Here is an 18163-nt window from a genome sequence, read left to right on the forward strand (position 1 = left end):
GTCCACAAGTTTGTCTTCAATAAATCAGGAGATGCTGCTGTGCACTGTGCCTCCCCCTCCTTCTTTTCTGTATCTAGAACCTTTGCTTGACCCGGGAGAAGGTTCCAGTGTTGTGGAAGACATCCTGTCTGGTTCTGGTACCAAAGAAAACTCCATCTGCCCTCAATGACTATAGACCTGTTGCTCTGACATCCCTCATGAAGCAGGGGTCATCAAATTTTTGAGACTGAGAGCTACTTTTGGGGTACCGAGTAACACGAAGGGCTCGATACAAACAAATTGGCATGACTCACCTTTGTATATACAGTATATACTGTATATACTGCTCAAAAGATAAAGGGAACACTTATACAACACAATCTAACTCCGAGCAAATCAAACTTTTTTGAAATCAAACTGACCACTTAGAAAGCAACACTGATTGACAAACAATTCCACATGCTGTCGGTACATTCAACTTTGTACAGAACAAAGTATTCATTGAGAATATTTCCTTCTAGGATGTGTTATTTGAGTGTTCCCTTTATTTTTTTGAGCAGAGTATATTATGCTGATAAGCCTGGGTGGTCTGTTGACTGACCGTTGTATTTGTTCACATAATTGTTATGGGCAGGTTACAATATAAAAATGTTTGTCATAATCATGTCTTGTGATTATCTGACAGGAGTTTTACTTTTAAACTGTAAATGTATTTAATTTAGTTATGTTAGTTATGATAGTTTAGTTATGATGTAAATACAATAAAAATTAAACCAAGATTTAGAATAATTGTAATTTTGATCCATATGGTAATGTCTGACTGGGCTTCGTGTCACTTTATGTTCAATAAATTAGGCCCCGAGGTCAAAAATTGTAAGCACCCCTGCTCTATAGCGCCACAGGGCGTTTAGGCAACATGACTTATTTTCTTGAACGTAATTTTTTATTTCCATCAGTTGGTGTTTTATTATTTGATCACTAACATAGATTTTTGTTTTTATCATTGTGCATTCCCATTTTTTAAGGCATGAATACGTTTAGTTTTTGCCTGAATGCCTTGCTATTTTACTCGATTTCCCAGTTTGTTTCCTTTTCAAAACATTTCCATTTTATTTGGACTTGTTTCAAAACATAGACATATTTTACCGAGAACCACATAAACCTTTCAAWGAAATTGTATCCATTCGAATAAATTTTAGAAACTTTCTCATTATTTAATGAAAATCATCCTCTTTGAGGTCGTCTCTCCTTTTAATAAGCCAAAAACTTTATGATCAGAAGGCTTTGTCCGTTAACCCACAGATTTAATTGCATACKCAGACTTGCACAGGCTTGTATTTTAGAAATCAAATGACATTTGGGTAACTACAGTACATATTTTTCCTTTCATTCAACAACAAAAACAACTTTTTATACCAGTATTGTTAACTTTTTGKTGTGTTTTACAAGTCGTATTTGTTCATTTGGTAATATCTAAGGTTTACGTTTGTTCCAGCTAAAGAATTAAGCTAAAATAATTTACAGTATATAGTACAGCTGGAATCTTTTTGCAGATACTTTGCTTGTTCTCATCATACTGTACATATTCATGTCCCACAGTCCAAAACATGCATGCTTGTTGATGGCTGGAAATAGTTTTGGCTCTTTGTGACTCTGATTGAGACCAAACGTGTAAAGAAACTGACGGCTGAGACCAGTCATCTTGTTGCCCATGTTTGTGTATTTGTTTGCAGAATATATCGTGAATCATAGAACAGTTCAATAAACAGCTCAGAAACTAATTCTACACATCGCTAATTAGTTTGACTAACACTAAAATGGTCATATACAGTAGTTTTACACACAATGAGCTAAAATTTGATGCTGTTGCTGAGAGTTCTTCCTAACACATACTCTAAGTCCTAACAGATCATGTTGGAGAAGATGCCAAAGAGGAGAACTTTTAAGCAAAACATAACGAGACACTTTTCCCCATATGAACCTTGAAAGGTTATTCAGATATCCTATTTTGGCATAAAAAATAAACTTAATGTCAAGTCACGGCATATTTTGTGACTTTAAATTAATAATCATTATCGATACAATTTTTCATAACTACTATTAAACAGTTAATATGTATCTAAACAGTTCCCCCTCCTTTTCCCCTTAAATTAGCACTTTGCCTTACAAGGAGGCAGATAATACGCATTACTCCCAAGAAAAATAGGTCTTTAATTGATTATGATAAAGTAATGTTCAAAACTATTTTTTAGCCTAGAACTTTTGATTCATACTTTTTAATTGAAACACATATTTCACAGTGTAGGGACAATAACTRAGTGGGTAAGTCAATGTTGGCCCCATTTCATTTTGAACATCAATCATTTAATTTGTTCATAAATGACAGAAAACAATTGTTTCATGTTCATCTGCTGACCAAGGTATTCTCTGTCTAAAAGTACATAATGAATCAGAACATGACACACCTGACGTGCTTGTGAAATGGAACACATCCTGTCCCTCGACTCGACCCAGATGTGGAAAGACAAATGTGATGCAAGAGCCGAAAGTGCATAAGACTGGGGTTTGAGTCTAAACTCATGTTTCAACAAGATCCAGTSTGTTTACTGGAATATTCACCATGATGATGTTATCTTAAGCTGTTCATTCCTGTTTGTCTATAAAAACCTAATCAAATGCCATCTGGTCCTCAACATGTTAGAGCACTCTGCAACTTTTTTTTGTAATTTAAGCRGCAAAATTAAGGGATCGGCAGCTACCGTATATATTTGTGTTATTGGCATTAAAGTGCTTTCTCAATAATAGTGGAACAAACATTGCAACACAAAGGCCAGCAGGTTTTAAGTAATATTTGTTCTCTCAGTTCTATTTGATTGTATTGCTCTATCTTTAATATCTCAGTTTTCAAAAGCAAATGACGCCAATAAGCAGGAGGAAACTCGCAATCCAGTTAGCAGAACTGGTTTCCTGTGATCATTGGTTTTCCCGTCACATGACCATTCTTACTCAATACTGTATGTTTAGTTTTCAGACCACACACTCAAACTTCCAGAGCAAGCAACAGGGCCAACAAGTTCAGGTGAGTGAAGAAAGTGGATTAACACAACTTTAAAAAAGAGAGGGACCATCAGGTAAAGGTGAGTTTGATATCATATTCTATGCTTTTTTACTGGACATAAAAGAAAAAAAATCTCAGTTGTTCCAATTATCTCAATATCCTATTATTGGCATCTATTCAACATGTATAACATAGTTATAGTTCATGTATTTAGCACAAAAAGTAAAGGAATTTGTGTTTGAAAAGTTGTTTCTTTGTTGTAACAATGCTTCTTGGAAATTAATCTTATATCGTTGGAAACCCTGTTAATYTTCTTTACAAATGGTGCCACATTTRTAAGGAACATGCATTTGTGGGATGAGCAATAGAGCTGAGTTTGTGGGTTGTGCACATGAAAAWTTTGCCAAATYGTCTCTGCCAAACAGCTTATTTTGCTGTTGATATTGACTCTTCWTTTGAGCTTCTGATACCCTCAGGTGTAGCGATTCAGGTGCCTGCTATAAGATTTATTGTGACAAACCGTTGTTACAACAATGAAAAAATCTACCAAATGCATTTGTATGTACAGTATATACACACATTTTCACCTTTAGAAATTTTCTCAGTTTTGTTTCTTTACAACATRTTTCCCACTATTTTACTCAAATTGTCATGATTTGTGTTTATTTTCCTTGGTTTTTCTAGTGTTTCAGTGTTCCCCTTTTTCTCTGCCCTGCCGCCCCGCCCACATTAAACCTGTTTCCTCTTGTGTCTCGTCCAGGTGTTTCTCATTGTCCTCATTAGTTTCAGCTTTATAGTCAGTGTCTTGTCATCTTTTGTTTGTCTGTTCATTGTGCTGTTTCCCCTGTGTTCTTTATGTTCCTGTTCTTCTTGAGATCTTGTCAGGTTTTGAGCTGCCTCGACAGCRTTTTTGCTTTATTAAAGATCCTGTTTTGGCCTTTTTGAACCTGCCTGAGCCCTGGGTCATTCTGCCTGCTCACAAGCTCACACAAATTGTACAAGACAGGTCAAAAAATCAGAGCTAAAGGAAAAGGATATGCAGGGGTTGGACAATGAAACTGAAACATCTGGTTTTAGWCCACAACAATTTATTGGTGTGGTGTAGGGCCTCCTTTTGCAGCCAATACAGSATTAGTCCATCTTGGGAATGACATATACAAGTCCTGCACAGTGGTCAGAGGGATTTTAAGCCATTCTTCTTGCAGGATAGTGGCCGGGTCACTGTGATGCTGGTGGAGGAAAAYATTTCCTGACTCACTCCTCCAAAACACCCCAAAGTGCCTCAATAATATTTMGATCTGGTGACTGCACAGGCCATGGGACATGTTCAACTTCACTTTCATGTTCATCAAACCAATCTTTCACCAGTCTTGCTGTGTGTATTGGTGCATTGTCAATCTGATACACTGCACCGCCTTCAGGATATAATGTTTGAACCATTGGATGCACATGGTCCTCCAGAATGGTTCAGTAGTCCTTGGCAGTGACACGCCCATCTAACACAAGTATTGGRCCAAGGGAATACCATGATATGGCAGCCCAAACCATCACTGATCCACCCCCATGCTTCACTCTGGGCATGCAACAATCTKGGTGGTGCACTTCCTTGGGACTTCTCCACATTGTAACTCTCTCAGATGTGGGGAAAACAGTAAAGGTGGACTCATCAGAGAACAATACATGTTTCAMATTGTCCACAACCCAAGATTTACACTCCWTRCACCWTTAAAACTGATGTTTGGCAYRAGTGACCAAAGGATTGGCTTTAGCAGCCCGACTATGTATATTGACCCTGTGGATCTCCCGAYGGACASTTCTGRTGGAAACARGAGAGTTGAGGTGCACATTTAATTCTGCCATGATTTGCAGCTGTGGTTTTATGTTTTTTGGATACAATCCAGGTTAGCACCTAAACCTCCCTTTCAGACAGCTTCCTCTTGCATCCACAGTTAATCCTGTTGGATGTGGTTGGTCCTTCTTGGTGGTATGCTGACATTACCCTGGATACTGTGGCTCTTGGTACATCAATAAGACTTGCTGTCTTGGTCACAGATGCTCCATCTAGATGTGCACCAACAATTTGAACTCTTTTGAACTCTGGAATGTCACCCATAATGTTGTATGCATTGTAATATTTTGAGCAAAACTGTGCTCTTACCCTGCTAACTGAAACTTCACACCCTGCCCTTACTGGTGCAATGTGCAGTTAATGAAGATTGGCCACCAGGCTGGTCCAATTTAGNAGACAGCTTCCTCTTGCATCCACAGTTAATCCTGTTGGATGTGGTTGGTCCTTCTTGGTGGTATGCTGACATTACCCTGGATACTGTGGCTCTTGATTCATCACAAAGACTTGCTGTCTTGGTCACAGATGCTCCATCTACTGTAGATGTGCACCAACAATTTGAACTCTTTTGAACTCTGGAATGTCACCCATAATGTTGTGTGCATTGTAATATTTTGAGCAAAACTGTGCTCTTACCCTGCTAACTGAACCTTCACACCCTGCCCTTACTGGTGCAATGTGCAGTTAATGAAGATTGGCCACCAGGCTGGTTCAATTTAGTCATGAAACCTCCTACACTAAAATGACAGGTGTTTCAGATTCATTGTCCAACCCCTGTTTGTTTTTCTAATTTATATATTTATTTTGAAAAAGCTGCAGTAAATCAATGGCTTGCATTTGCAATAATAATTTTGTTTGCCCAGCTGCTTTTGGAAGCTACCTCATTAGTAAATAGGGTCCACCTATGAGTAATTTAATTGGCTGGACTTCAACTCCCACTACACTTRTTTTTGTAGTGGGAGATATTTAAACGTGCATGCATTTTCCTATTGTTTCACAATTTTAAGCTACTTTGGTTTGGTCTGCCACATAAAATTCTTTTTGTAAAATTACTTTGAAGTTTGTGTCTGCAATGTGACAAAATGAGGAAAGGACTATAAACAAGTCATTGTATACAASAGGAAGTACACCATGTCAGCAAAATTTAATGTTCAAAATCTCAAAAAACAAACAAACAAACAAAAAAACCCACTTCAAACAAAATAAACTTGTCTGAAATTCATAATAAAAATGAAGTAATTGCAGATATTAAAAAAGCAGAAATGAGCAAAAACAAACTGAAATTCAAAATTTGATGATGAAATACAGCTTTACTCTCTGTTCTCTGCATGGGGGAAATATGGGTTACGCAAATATTGCAGCATCCACTAACATTCAACAATTTTAATGCAACGTATCCTGTTTCCTCCCTTTCTCCTTTTTTACACCAGGTTTGTCAGGCAGAATTGCAGAAGCCACAAATTACTTCTTCAGAGGAACCCATAATGAACACCACAAGCTTCCAGCAGACCTCCTCCCCGAGCTCCCTCTCCTTGCCCATCAGCGTCTCGGCCCGTGTCGGCATCGCCATCCTGACCTTGGCGTTTGTTCTGGGTTTTCCTGGGAACGTGTTTGTCGTCTGGTCGGTGCTCTGCCGGGTGAAGAAGCGCTCGGTCACGTGTTTGCTGGTGTTGAATCTGGCTGTGGCGGATGCTCTCGTGTTGCTCAGTGCCCCTCTGTTCCTGCGGTTTCTSGCAGGAGGGCGGGGATGGGAGTTTGGCTCGGCGGCATGCAAGCTGGTCCATTATCTGTCGAGTGTGAACATGTACGTGTCCATCTACCTCATCTGTCTGATGAGCATGGACCGCTGGCTGGCGGTCACAAGGCCCTTTATGTCTCAGAGACTGAGAACCAAGCGCTCCCTGCTGGTTCTCCTGCTGGGGGTCTGGGTGATGGCGTTCATCCTGTCGTTGCCGATGCCATTCTACCGCAGGTAATCCAAAAATACTACCTCTATAAATGTTTTTAATTTGTTTCAGTGCTCAAAAGATTTAGGAGCCTACTAAAAAATTGTGTTTCCTAACAAAGAATAATAAAACTGAATCAGTCAAATGAACAAAAGTATCTATTTTTACTTTGTTTTGAGCAGAGGTCTTCATCCTTCATAACCCCATGTCCTGCATGCTTTTCTTGTTTCTCTGTTCACACCTGATCCATTGATTCAATTACCATTCAAATTACATTGAGGCCTGTTAATCATGCATTCCTGCAAATCAGGTGTGTTTAAGAATGGGAAACAAGGAAAACATGCCAAATAGTGGCCCCCGAGGACTGAAGTTTGACACTTGTGCTTTAGAGCATGTTGTAAATTCAAGGCCCACCCACCAAATGTGACCCTTGGGTAACTTCTGCCTGGCCTGTCAAAGGGGCCTCACCCACCTCCAAAAAAATCATTAAGTACATTTTTAAAATTAATTTAATATGAAAATAGGTTTTATATCAATTGCCAACTTTAAATTTATGATTGATGGCAACGAAATATGCACACTTAAAGGTTGAAAAATAATGTTACTTGTCCTGCCCTGTGATGTTGAATTTGAGTAACTGTGGCCCCCTGAGCAATATGTATTAATGTCTCAACAAAAGCTGCTTTAAAGCCAGCATTGTCCATAAACTACATCTCCCATAATGCATGACGAGTACGCAGGGGAATTTCCTGTCAGAAAGTGGGAGAGTTCAGCATTCAAGGCAGCAGCTGCTTATCACAACTCAACATTGAGTAAAACTCTTGCTTTTACTTTTAATAATATTTCTGTGTTATTTATTTCACATTTAGTCAGTCATACACATAGTGCTGCTCATCACAACTCAACATTGAGTAAAACTCTTGCTTTTATTTTAAATAATATTTCTGTGTTATTTATTTCACATTTAGTCAGTCATACACATAGTGCTTTTCAGTGTTTATAAGACGACCTGTTAAAACAYTGTTTCTATGCGCAAAATATCAAGTAGAGCCCAGTTATTAGTTAGCGATGCTCTGCTGTAACAAAGCGAGGAACGTGATGTTGTGTTTATTGACGTTAAACAYGAAATGTCAAAGTTAACTACAACTGGACATTTGAGAGGCACCATGATGCTCATGTGACACCCCTGTTTTAGATGTTTCTCTGCTTCGACCCATCTGATTCAAAAAATGTAATCACCTACTCAGAACACACCTGGGGGTGGGATTATTCTTTTATGGGTGGTGGGGGTTGTATTACACTTCAAGTTTTTTTATGATAAAGGTAGATATACTTAAATCAGCTTATTTGGTTTTCATGATGCATACAAATGCTATTAAATTAATGATTAAAATAAAAAAAGGTACTTTAATGCATTACTGTTACAGATCATCTCCAAGTGTCCTAACAAGGATACTAAATGATGAAACTGGGTGTAACTAACACACACACATACACAAAAAACAAAACAAAAAAAAACACACAGGTCATTAATCATTGCATTATGACATTTTTTGTTTTCTAAACAAAGTAAAATAAAATACATTAAACCTGTTTTTTTTTTTTTTGGTTAGTTTGATAGAAATATTGAAATTAGTAAAAACGGCATTTGCAGCTTCTGTTCAGTGTTATTATACAGTATATGTACTGATCTGTACTGTACTGTACTACTGTACTGTACTGTATGTTTTTGCGCTAATTTATTTTCAGGATTTTCCTTTTTGATTTTTGAGTTCTCTCATGTTCAGTCCTGTTCCATCTCTTCATTTTTCTTTTATCTCAWTCCTGTTTCCCATTCTCRTTAGTCTCAGCTGCAGCCACTCGCCTCATTCATCCCTGCACATGGCTTCTATTCTTTTYTCATTCCATCAAACTGCTGTTTCCTGCTCCATTCCTTGTCTGCWCCTTTAGTCTTAGCACTGTATAGGGACTTTGACACAATTCCCATGTTTTTGTCTGTAAATGCCACCACAATGGATTTGAAATAAAACAAGATGTGCAGAAGCTGGGTTTCATCCCTGGTGATGMAGTTCCTGCTTGTTCTTGGAGCATTTTCCCTTYASTTTTGTCTTCARCAAGTGTAATGCTCRATTGGWTTCAGATCAGATGACTGGCTTGAGCTTTGCATTGGCTGCTTTTGCAGTATGCGTAGGATCATTGTACATCTGTGAACTGCTAACCAATGAGTTCTGAAGCATTTGGATGAAAATGAACAGATAYTTTTTYCCCGAAACACTTCAGAATTCATCAGAATTGTGTCGATATCCCAATATTTATGAACCTGATTATWGCTGCTCTATCAGCTTGCTTCCTATACAGCCTTTTTTATATTAATCCATGGAGTCCATGTGTAAGTCTGCGTCCTTTGCTCCTACAAACAACAAATCCTGACAAAAATAAATCTCTTTTTAAAAAGCATATCACAGTTTGGAATGAATCCAACTGGAAGTACTTGATTCATTTTCTAAACTTACTTTGTCAAACATTCCTGAAACACATTTGAATGAAGTACCATAATATGTACATTCCTGCATTTTGCTGATATTTAATACACCAGTAAAAATATTCCTTCTTATTTTGAACAATGATGATGATTCTGATAATTTCCATCATGATTTTGGACAAGAAATATCATGTAGTCAGAGCTGTCACTAATAGCCACACTTTAAGCATWTGATTACACAATAAATCCTGACCTTTGACCATGACGAGTTCTGACTGCATTGTGGAACAAAAAAAAAAATCCAGTTTTGTGTTTTTTGTTGTTGCTGCTAATCATGACACAGTATTAGTTTGAGGTTGTTCAGGTTTCTGTTCAGACGGTGTACTATAAACATGAGTCATCAGTTACTGTTTAGTTTTAAAATCAACAGTCCTATGTAAGCTGCTCCATTTTCCACCTACACGGTTCGGTTCAGCTCCACCCCACTCCGCAYCCATTTTATGAATTTCCACTGTGGCTCCCGCCCGTTTTTGTCCCACTTTCGGCCCACCTTTTCAGACCTCTTCTTGAGGTAGTACTGAGGCCAGCACCATTTGGGGTGTGGAGGTGCCGAAGCGTGTAGCAAGTCACGATTGGCCAGTGAAGCTGCCTGGATGATGTAGTTTATTAAGAGCAAATGGAGATTTTCCAAATGATGGCGGTGCGCTGGGAGAAGCTAAAAATATATTGGGCCCGTTTTTAGAGCAGTGAAGGACCACAACAACAGCCGGAGTGGCTCAAAGCAGTGGGACTAGAGCTGCTTTAGGTAAATGGAGGGGATCGCTCTTTACAGCCACCGTTCAATTTACACATTGAGAAGTTTTTTGTTTTAAATTCCACTCAGTTTTTGTGTAGGTTTTAATTAATTTTGTACTGTTTTCTATTCAGATCTATTTATATTAAATGAATAACTATTAAGAGTTCCATCCATCCATCCATCCATTTTCTGTACACGCTTCTTCCTTTTCAGGGTTGCGTGGGTCACTGGTGCCCATATCCAGCAGTCACAGTGCGAGGGGCGGGGTACACCCTGGACAGGTCGCAAGTCCATCACAGGGCCTATTATTAAGAGTTCCATTTAATTGATATTTACTCAATTCCAAACATTGTAAAATTTTATTAATGACATTGCTTGTAATCTGTTGCCTCATTTCAATTGAGTAGATACGGTGAATTTTTTACAGTGTACTTAGCTTTTTTTTCCAAGTACTTTATAGACCTCTGCCGATATGTAAAAAGTCAAACCTGCTGTTTCCAATTTTGGCCAAAACCATTTTTTAAGGTCACAACTCACCTCCAATGTTCCATCGTTGTTTTACTAAAACACATTGAACAGTACCCTTGAATCAACTTGTTTTAACTGGACATCATGGAGTTCTTACAGCAGAGCAAAAGGAGACAGTGGCTGATTTTCAAACCTTTATGGAGAGAGATGAGAAGCCGATCTTTTCCACTGATCTTATCTAAGTATCAGCCAGTCTTCGATCTCCCAAACATGGCGTGATGCAACTGTATTGGTAGAGCAGCCATCTAATAATGCATTTCTGGGTATAAATCTAGATCATCAGCATAGACAATTCCCCACCCTGGTGGGTTGGATGCAGTGGAATTTTTAACAAACACTAACACTAAAATGAGTTCCAGTGCAAACTTACCAGCTACAAACTACCAGCAGCCACTGTGTTTATTACTCTCTAGATGAATCAGGAGTCAGTAGTTAAAGTATTTTCACTATAATAAATATTAAACATAAGTTAACTCTTTTTTCTAGAATTATCCCCATGAACAGAGTGAAGAACATTTGTTTGTTGTTGTTTTATTGTTTAACTGATGCCTCATCAACACATTTTCCCTAAATAATAGGAAGTGCAACCACAACAAGAACAGTCCACTGAGAAATTGAAGACATAATTTCATTCACAAAAGTTCCTAAACTTATACTTTTTCAGTTGTTTTACTTCATTAGTGGATGACTAAAGGACCTGCTATCACAGTCTTTATTTATTCTTTAAACAGATTGTATTTTATTAGTAAAACAATACATAAATAAACTGACACAGCCACATCATCAATATGAATATAAACTAAGTGTGCTCCTCCTTTCATTGTCCTAAAGTGAAGCCCTGATGTCTGCTTGTAGAGAGATGCGGTGTTGTATTTTTTGTGTCAAATTTTGGCAAGATTGTCGCACCGTCTTTATAAAAGTCCTGCTTACACAACTTCCCAATTCACAATCAGGCTGACACATAGCCATCCACAGAACATTTTCTAAGTCCAAGACAATTAAAGGAAAAACAAGCAAAAACATTTCTTTTAATTTTTTTTACCACACAACAGGGATGAGACTGCAGGAATCAACAAAAATCCCCATCTGAAAAACAAAAGATACATTTCTTTACCTTTATTTCTTTCTATATTTTCTTTTTAGTAAGTAAAATGTCCTACATGGAGGGGCAGCGAGCCGGGTTTCATAAAAATGTTTTACAATTGCAAAACAAGATGTGTTTGTGAGTTGTGTTTTTTTAATAGGCAGTAAATGATTAGTCTCAGTAAATGACACAGAATCAATCATTTGCTTTTTTAAACTAAATCACATTGAATCTCATTGTGTTGAGTCATGGCTCATAATGAAACACATTGTATTATGATTAAAAGCTGAACTGGTCTTGATTAAGCGGCTGGATTGCACCATATTAGTATTTAAAGTATTTTATGAATGAGCTCGTGGACAGACACACAACTTCCTTATTTATATTACCATAAACTTAAGGACAACAAATTCTGATGGAACATGGTGTATTTTTATTTGATAAAACTATCTATTCGCTCCTACTTTGGATACTACTTCAATTTGGACAAACTTGTCAAACTAGTTGTTAAAACTACTGCTGATGTGTCGGAATGAGAACAAGATCTGTGTCTCTAAATTCTTTTACATGTAATTTTGCAAGNGCTGGAGTACCTAGAGAGAACCCACACATGCAAGGAGAGAACATGCAAACTCTACCCAGAAAGGTCACCATGCTGGGATTCGAACTGGCAACCTTCTTGCTGAAAGTCATCAGCTCTACCAACTGAGCCACAGTGCCGCGTAAGTGTACTGTGACTGACTAATAATCATCTATTAATCTGTACATTAATTTGAACTTAATCAATGAAATAAGTTGAATCTAAATATTCTTATTTCTTAGAAATAACTAGCCCATTAGAGAACCAGTTACATTTTGATATATGATCAGTGGAAGCAACTATATTTCATCTCTCCTCAAATGTCTTGTGGCTGGCAGTTCACATTTTTCAAAAGGAAAGAAAAAGTGCACTATTTCATTGATTAAGTTCAAATCAATGTACAGATTAATAGATGGTTATTAGTCAGTTACATTACACTCAGGTGGCACAGTGGCTCAGTTGGTAGAGCTGCTGCCTCTCAGCAAGAAGGTTGCCAGTTCAAATCCCAACCTGGGGAGCTTTCTGGGTAGAGTTACCATGTTCTCTCTGTGGATGTGTGGGTTCTCTCTGGATACTTTGGCTTCCTCCCACAGACCAAAAAACATGACTGTAAGGTCAATTGGTACAGATAATGGATGGATGATACATTATACTTAGATGTAGAGGTAAATCAGTTTTCATTAGTACTATTTACACATTGAGAAGTTTATTTTTTAAAATTCCACTCAATGTTTTTGTGTAGGTTTTAATTAATTCTGTACTGTTTTCTATTCAGATCTATTTACATTAAATGAATAACTATTAAGACTTCCCTTTAACTGATATTTACTCAATTCCAAACGTTGCAAAATTTAATTTAATGACATTGCTTGTAATCTGTTGCCTCATTTTTATTGAGTAGATATGGTGTATTTTTTACAGTGTACTTAGCTTTTTTTTTCCCAAGTACTTTATAGACCTCTGCCGATATGTAAAAAGTCTGACCTGCTGTTTCCAATTTTGGCCAAAACCATTTTATAAGGTCACAACTCACCTCCAATGTTCCATCGTTATTTTACTAAAACACATTGAACAGTACCCTTGAATCAACTTGTTTTAACTGGACGTCATGGAGTTCTTACAGCAGAGCAAAAGGAGACAGTGGCTGATTTTCAAACCTTTATGGAGAGAGATGAGAAGCCGATCTTTTCCACTGATCTTATCTAAGTATCAGCCAGTCTTCGATCTCCCAAACATGGCGTGATGCAACTGTATTGGTAGAGCAGCCATCTAATAATGCATTTCTGGGTATAAATCTAGATCATCAGCATAGACAATTCCCCACCCTGGTGGGTTGGATGCAGTGGAATTTTTAACAAACACTAACACTAAAATGAGTTCCAGTGCAAACTTACCAGCTACAAACTACCAGCAGCCACTGTGTTTATTACTCTCTAGATGAATCAGGAGTCAGTAGTTAAAGTATTTTCACTATAATAAATATTAAACATAAGTTAACTCTTTTTTCTAGAATTATCCCCATGAACAGAGTGAAGAACATTTGTTTGTTGTTGTTTTATTGTTTAACTGATGCCTCATCAACACATTTTCCCTAAATAATAGGAAGTGCAACCACAACAAGAACAGTCCACTGAGAAATTGAAGACATAATTTCATTCACAAAAGTTCCTAAACTTATACTTTTTCAGTTGTTTTACTTCATTAGTGGATGACTAAAGGACCTGCTATCACAGTCTTTATTTATTCTTTAAACAGATTGTATTTTATTAGTAAAACAATACATAAATAAACTGACACAGCCACATCATCAATATGAATATAAACTAAGTGTGCTCCTCCTTTCATTGTCCTAAAGTGAAGCCCTGATGTCTGCTTGTAGAGAGATGCGGTGTTGTATTTTTTGTGTCAAATTTTGGCAAGATTGTCGCACCGTCTTTATAAAAGTCCTGCTTACACAACTTCCCAATTCACAATCAGGCTGACACATAGCCATCCACAGAACATTTTCTAAGTCCAAGACAATTAAAGGAAAAACAAGCAAAAACATTTCTTTTAATTTTTTTTACCACACAACAGGGATGAGACTGCAGGAATCAACAAAAATCCCCATCTGAAAAACAAAAGATACATTTCTTTACCTTTATTTCTTTCTATATTTTCTTTTTAGTAAGTAAAATGTCCTACATGGAGGGGCAGCGAGCCGGGTTTCATAAAAATGTTTTACAATTGCAAAACAAGATGTGTTTGTGAGTTGTGTTTTTTTAATAGGCAGTAAATGATTAGTCTCAGTAAATGACACAGAATCAATCATTTGCTTTTTTAAACTAAATCACATTGAATCTCATTGTGTTGAGTCATGGCTCATAATGAAACACATTGTATTATGATTAAAAGCTGAACTGGTCTTGATTAAGCGGCTGGATTGCACCATATTAGTATTTAAAGTATTTTATGAATGAGCTCGTGGACAGACACACAACTTCCTTATTTATATTACCATAAACTTAAGGACAACAAATTCTGATGGAACATGGTGTATTTTTATTTGATAAAACTATCTATTCGCTCCTACTTTGGATACTACTTCAATTTGGACAAACTTGTCAAACTAGTTGTTAAAACTACTGCTGATGTGTCGGAATGAGAACAAGATCTGTGTCTCTAAATTCTTTTACATGTAATTTTGCAAGGTTTTTTTTGTGCTGATGGGGTTAATGGACAGAAAATGTACTTAGTGCTACTGGACCTATTTACTGTAACAAAAAATGGAAACTTGTAGATGATTAGTGTTGTGGAATACTTATTTCTGTATCACCTTGACACTATCCACTTTTCATTTCTTCTTGATATCCTCTGGACGTCAGCATCAAGTTGACCTATTTCCGTGTATCAGGATGGGGCAGGTTGGGATTGGTTGTTCATTATCACATGATGTTAAGCTGACAGTATAACATTGCATGGCCGCCAATGACGGGCGGGCCCACATTCAACAGACTTCGTGATTGCTTTCTGTTCCATGTCTGCCCATCAATAAATGACTTTATGATTATACCCGCAAGACTTGTCTTTTAACACCCTTTTCGCYGTGTTTCTGACCATTTTGCCGCGACAATTAGTTATCTCATTACTAATGCAGAATTGAATCCAGTAAGAATGAACAGTAGTGTCATGACATGAAGCAGCTCCAATTCGTCAAACTTTATTCTGGTTAATGCAAAAGTGATTTAATAAACATTATGTTGTCATCAAATTAATATTATAAAATATATTATTAAATATTTTTTGTGGTTCTTTAGAAGCTCAAATAGCAGAAGAAAGAGCTACACTGTAGGTTAGTTGTGATTTTGTTTTAAAACGAGCCAGAAGTTGCATTTTGTTGAAAAAAATAGAACCCTAAGTTGTTCACTTTTTCGTAAGTGCTCTTCATGTTTTGCTGTGCCTTCCTTTTCCAGACGACCACCATATTTTCATCATAATCTGGATTTGTTTACATTTTAGCTGTGCATATGTTGTAAATGAGTTGAAATAAAGAAGWGGGCATTTGAAATATGACCACTGAGTTACACTTTGAAAGCTCTGCTTTTTTTTAAAAAAGAAGTTATTTTATCATTTTATATTGTACATATTGCAGCCAGGGCAGAGCTGTTGCCTCTCRGCAAGTARGYTGCTGGATGGAACCCTGGCCGGGGACCTTTCTGGGAGGAGTTTGCATGTTCGTTTTGTGCATGTGGGTACGGTGGTTTCCTCCCACAGACCAAAACCATGACTGTTTGGTTAATTAGTWACTCTAAATTGTCCCTKTGTGTGAGTGAGAGAGTGAATGGTTGGTTGTCTCAATTGTCTCTCTGTGTGGCCCTGTGATGGACTTGCGACCTGTCTAGGGTGTACCCTACCCCTCACACAGTGACTGCTGGATATGGGCACCAACACCTGATAGAAAGAAGTGGGTAAAAGATAATGGATGGATGTACAGTATATTACAGCCCACAAGTCTCAAGGGTTTTGTCATACTGTATATCATGATTGGTTTATGGTAAACATGTGTGAACGTGAAAACTAGTTATTAGTTTTTACTGTTTTGTAAACTTCACATGCTTTCATTATGATACCTCCAAACACATATCTGCGTCTTCTTTGAATTTGTCTTCAAACATTCACACAAGTTTATCTGCTGCCTCATGCTCTTCCTGTTTGTGTCTCAATTCCTTTCTTCCTCTCTTGCAGCAATATGAAGGTAWTGAAAAACAACTTCACTCTGCACTTTTGCATCCCATACCACTGGCAAAGTGTGGGTCACCGGGCCTTCCAGTACCTGTTTGAGACCATCATGGGCTGCCTGGTGCCGTTCTCGCTCATCAGCTCATGTTACTCCTCCGTCATATGCAGACTGCAAAGTGCCAAGTTCCAGCGCAGAGGAAAAGGCAGCCGCCTCATCCTAATGATCATCTGTGCCTTTGCCATTTTCTGGTTGCCGTATCACATCGTCAACTTAATTGAGGTGATTGTGTCGATCGTCACAAGACACAAGTTTTTACTGACCAACCCAACTGTAATGATTAAAACCATAAATCACTTTGTAAAATTTTGTTTTGTAAAAATTCCCTCTTGTTTTCCTCTCTTCAGGTGATTGGGCTCTTGAGCAGCAGCCAATCGGTGATCCAGGCTGSTCAAACAGCTCGACCCAACGTCACCGCCTTCGCCTACTTCAGCAGCGCCGTTAACCCTCTCTTGTACGTGTTCGCCGGTAGCTCCCACATCCGCCAGGCCGGACTGAGCTTCATGGGCAAACTGTTCGAGGCCACCAACTCTGAAAGCAGAAGCACGTCSACCTTCACCCGCAGTGGCTCCTCACCGGATGAGAGCTCAGTTCTGCAGACGCTGTCCGTTAAACTCGGGAAGCCTTTCAAAGGCAAGACCAAAGAGAGGCGGAGCAGCAGCTTGGCGGGCAAAGAGGCCCACGAGCCAGAGCTCAGAACGCTTGCAACTATTGAACAGGTAGAATAGAAATCAAGATATTTTTACATGGACTTTAAAAAAATAAAACAGTGTTGTAAAACTACTCCTAAAAGTATTTTTTTCCTAAAAGATACTCAAGTAAATTTAACTAAGTAAATGTAACAAGTTACTACCCACTTCTGAAAATATCTTTATTTTGGCAAATTTCAGTGGGTTATGTCAAAACAACACYGGATTATGGCCTTTTATGTGTGATGAATATATTAATGTATCTAAAAGTTCTATGCCTGKAATAATATACTTTGCTTTATTTTATACTAGAAGAATAATATAAATATATGTGAAAATACTTAGAATATTTAAAGAAAATAAATGTGATTTAGTTTGACGGTGAAGTCCAAAATCCTTTTTACATTCATGCAGCCTAAAGGGCAAAGGCTGACAATAGTGTAATTGCCTTGAGCCGTGTTTCCATAATTATTTTTATGCGCATTTTGGAGTATTGTATTAGAAAAAATTGGTAGAAATGGCTAAATTTAAAAAAAAAACACTCTAAATTTCACAATAAAAGGTGTTTAAGCTCAGTTGAATTGGTTTTTCAATTTTCCGAAAAAGAGGTAATGTGCAGAAGTGGAAATAGAAACACATTTGCTGAATAGGTTCTGATGTAGCAAACATTTACCTCACATGGTGGATCAACGTCTGATGACATTACATTTTATGTAGCCTGATTGATTCGCTCCTGACCAGTAAACATGGCTGATGCTCATTTCTTTCATTTTTTTCTTTTCTGCAACATTTTAAAAGTTTACTCAAAATTCRCATTCAAATTGGATGGAAACATRGATAGTGTCTGTTATTTAACAAAGTCTCTCTTAACTGTTGGACAGAATTTTAAAAAAATTGAC

The 18163-nt window shown here is 37.6% G+C and overlaps 1 protein-coding gene across 2 annotated transcripts; it reads left to right on the forward strand.

Annotated features, from left to right (window-relative positions):
- The first annotated feature begins 3034 nt into the window (after nt 1–3034).
- ltb4r (leukotriene B4 receptor) lies at nt 3035–17839 on the forward strand. 2 transcript variants are annotated; one of them, XM_014023832.1, is made up of 4 exons: nt 3035–3116; nt 6314–6855; nt 16524–16797; nt 16923–17839. In XM_014023832.1, exons 2-4 carry the CDS (start codon nt 6368–6370, stop codon nt 17301–17303), a joined length of 1143 nt encoding a protein of 380 aa, XP_013879286.1. In that variant the 5' UTR covers nt 3035–3116; nt 6314–6367; the 3' UTR covers nt 17304–17839. The 2 variants fall into 2 exon arrangements, with proteins under 2 accessions (XP_013879286.1, XP_013879285.1); XM_014023831.1 differs by lacking the exon at nt 3035–3116 and having other exon boundaries at nt 6131–6855.
- Nucleotides 17840–18163: the final 324 nt, after the last annotated feature.

The sequence above is a fragment of the Austrofundulus limnaeus genome, unplaced genomic scaffold (genome assembly GCF_001266775.1).
Source record: "Austrofundulus limnaeus strain Quisiro unplaced genomic scaffold, Austrofundulus_limnaeus-1.0 Scaffold392, whole genome shotgun sequence".
NCBI classification, from domain to species: Eukaryota; Metazoa; Chordata; class Actinopteri; order Cyprinodontiformes; family Rivulidae; genus Austrofundulus; species Austrofundulus limnaeus.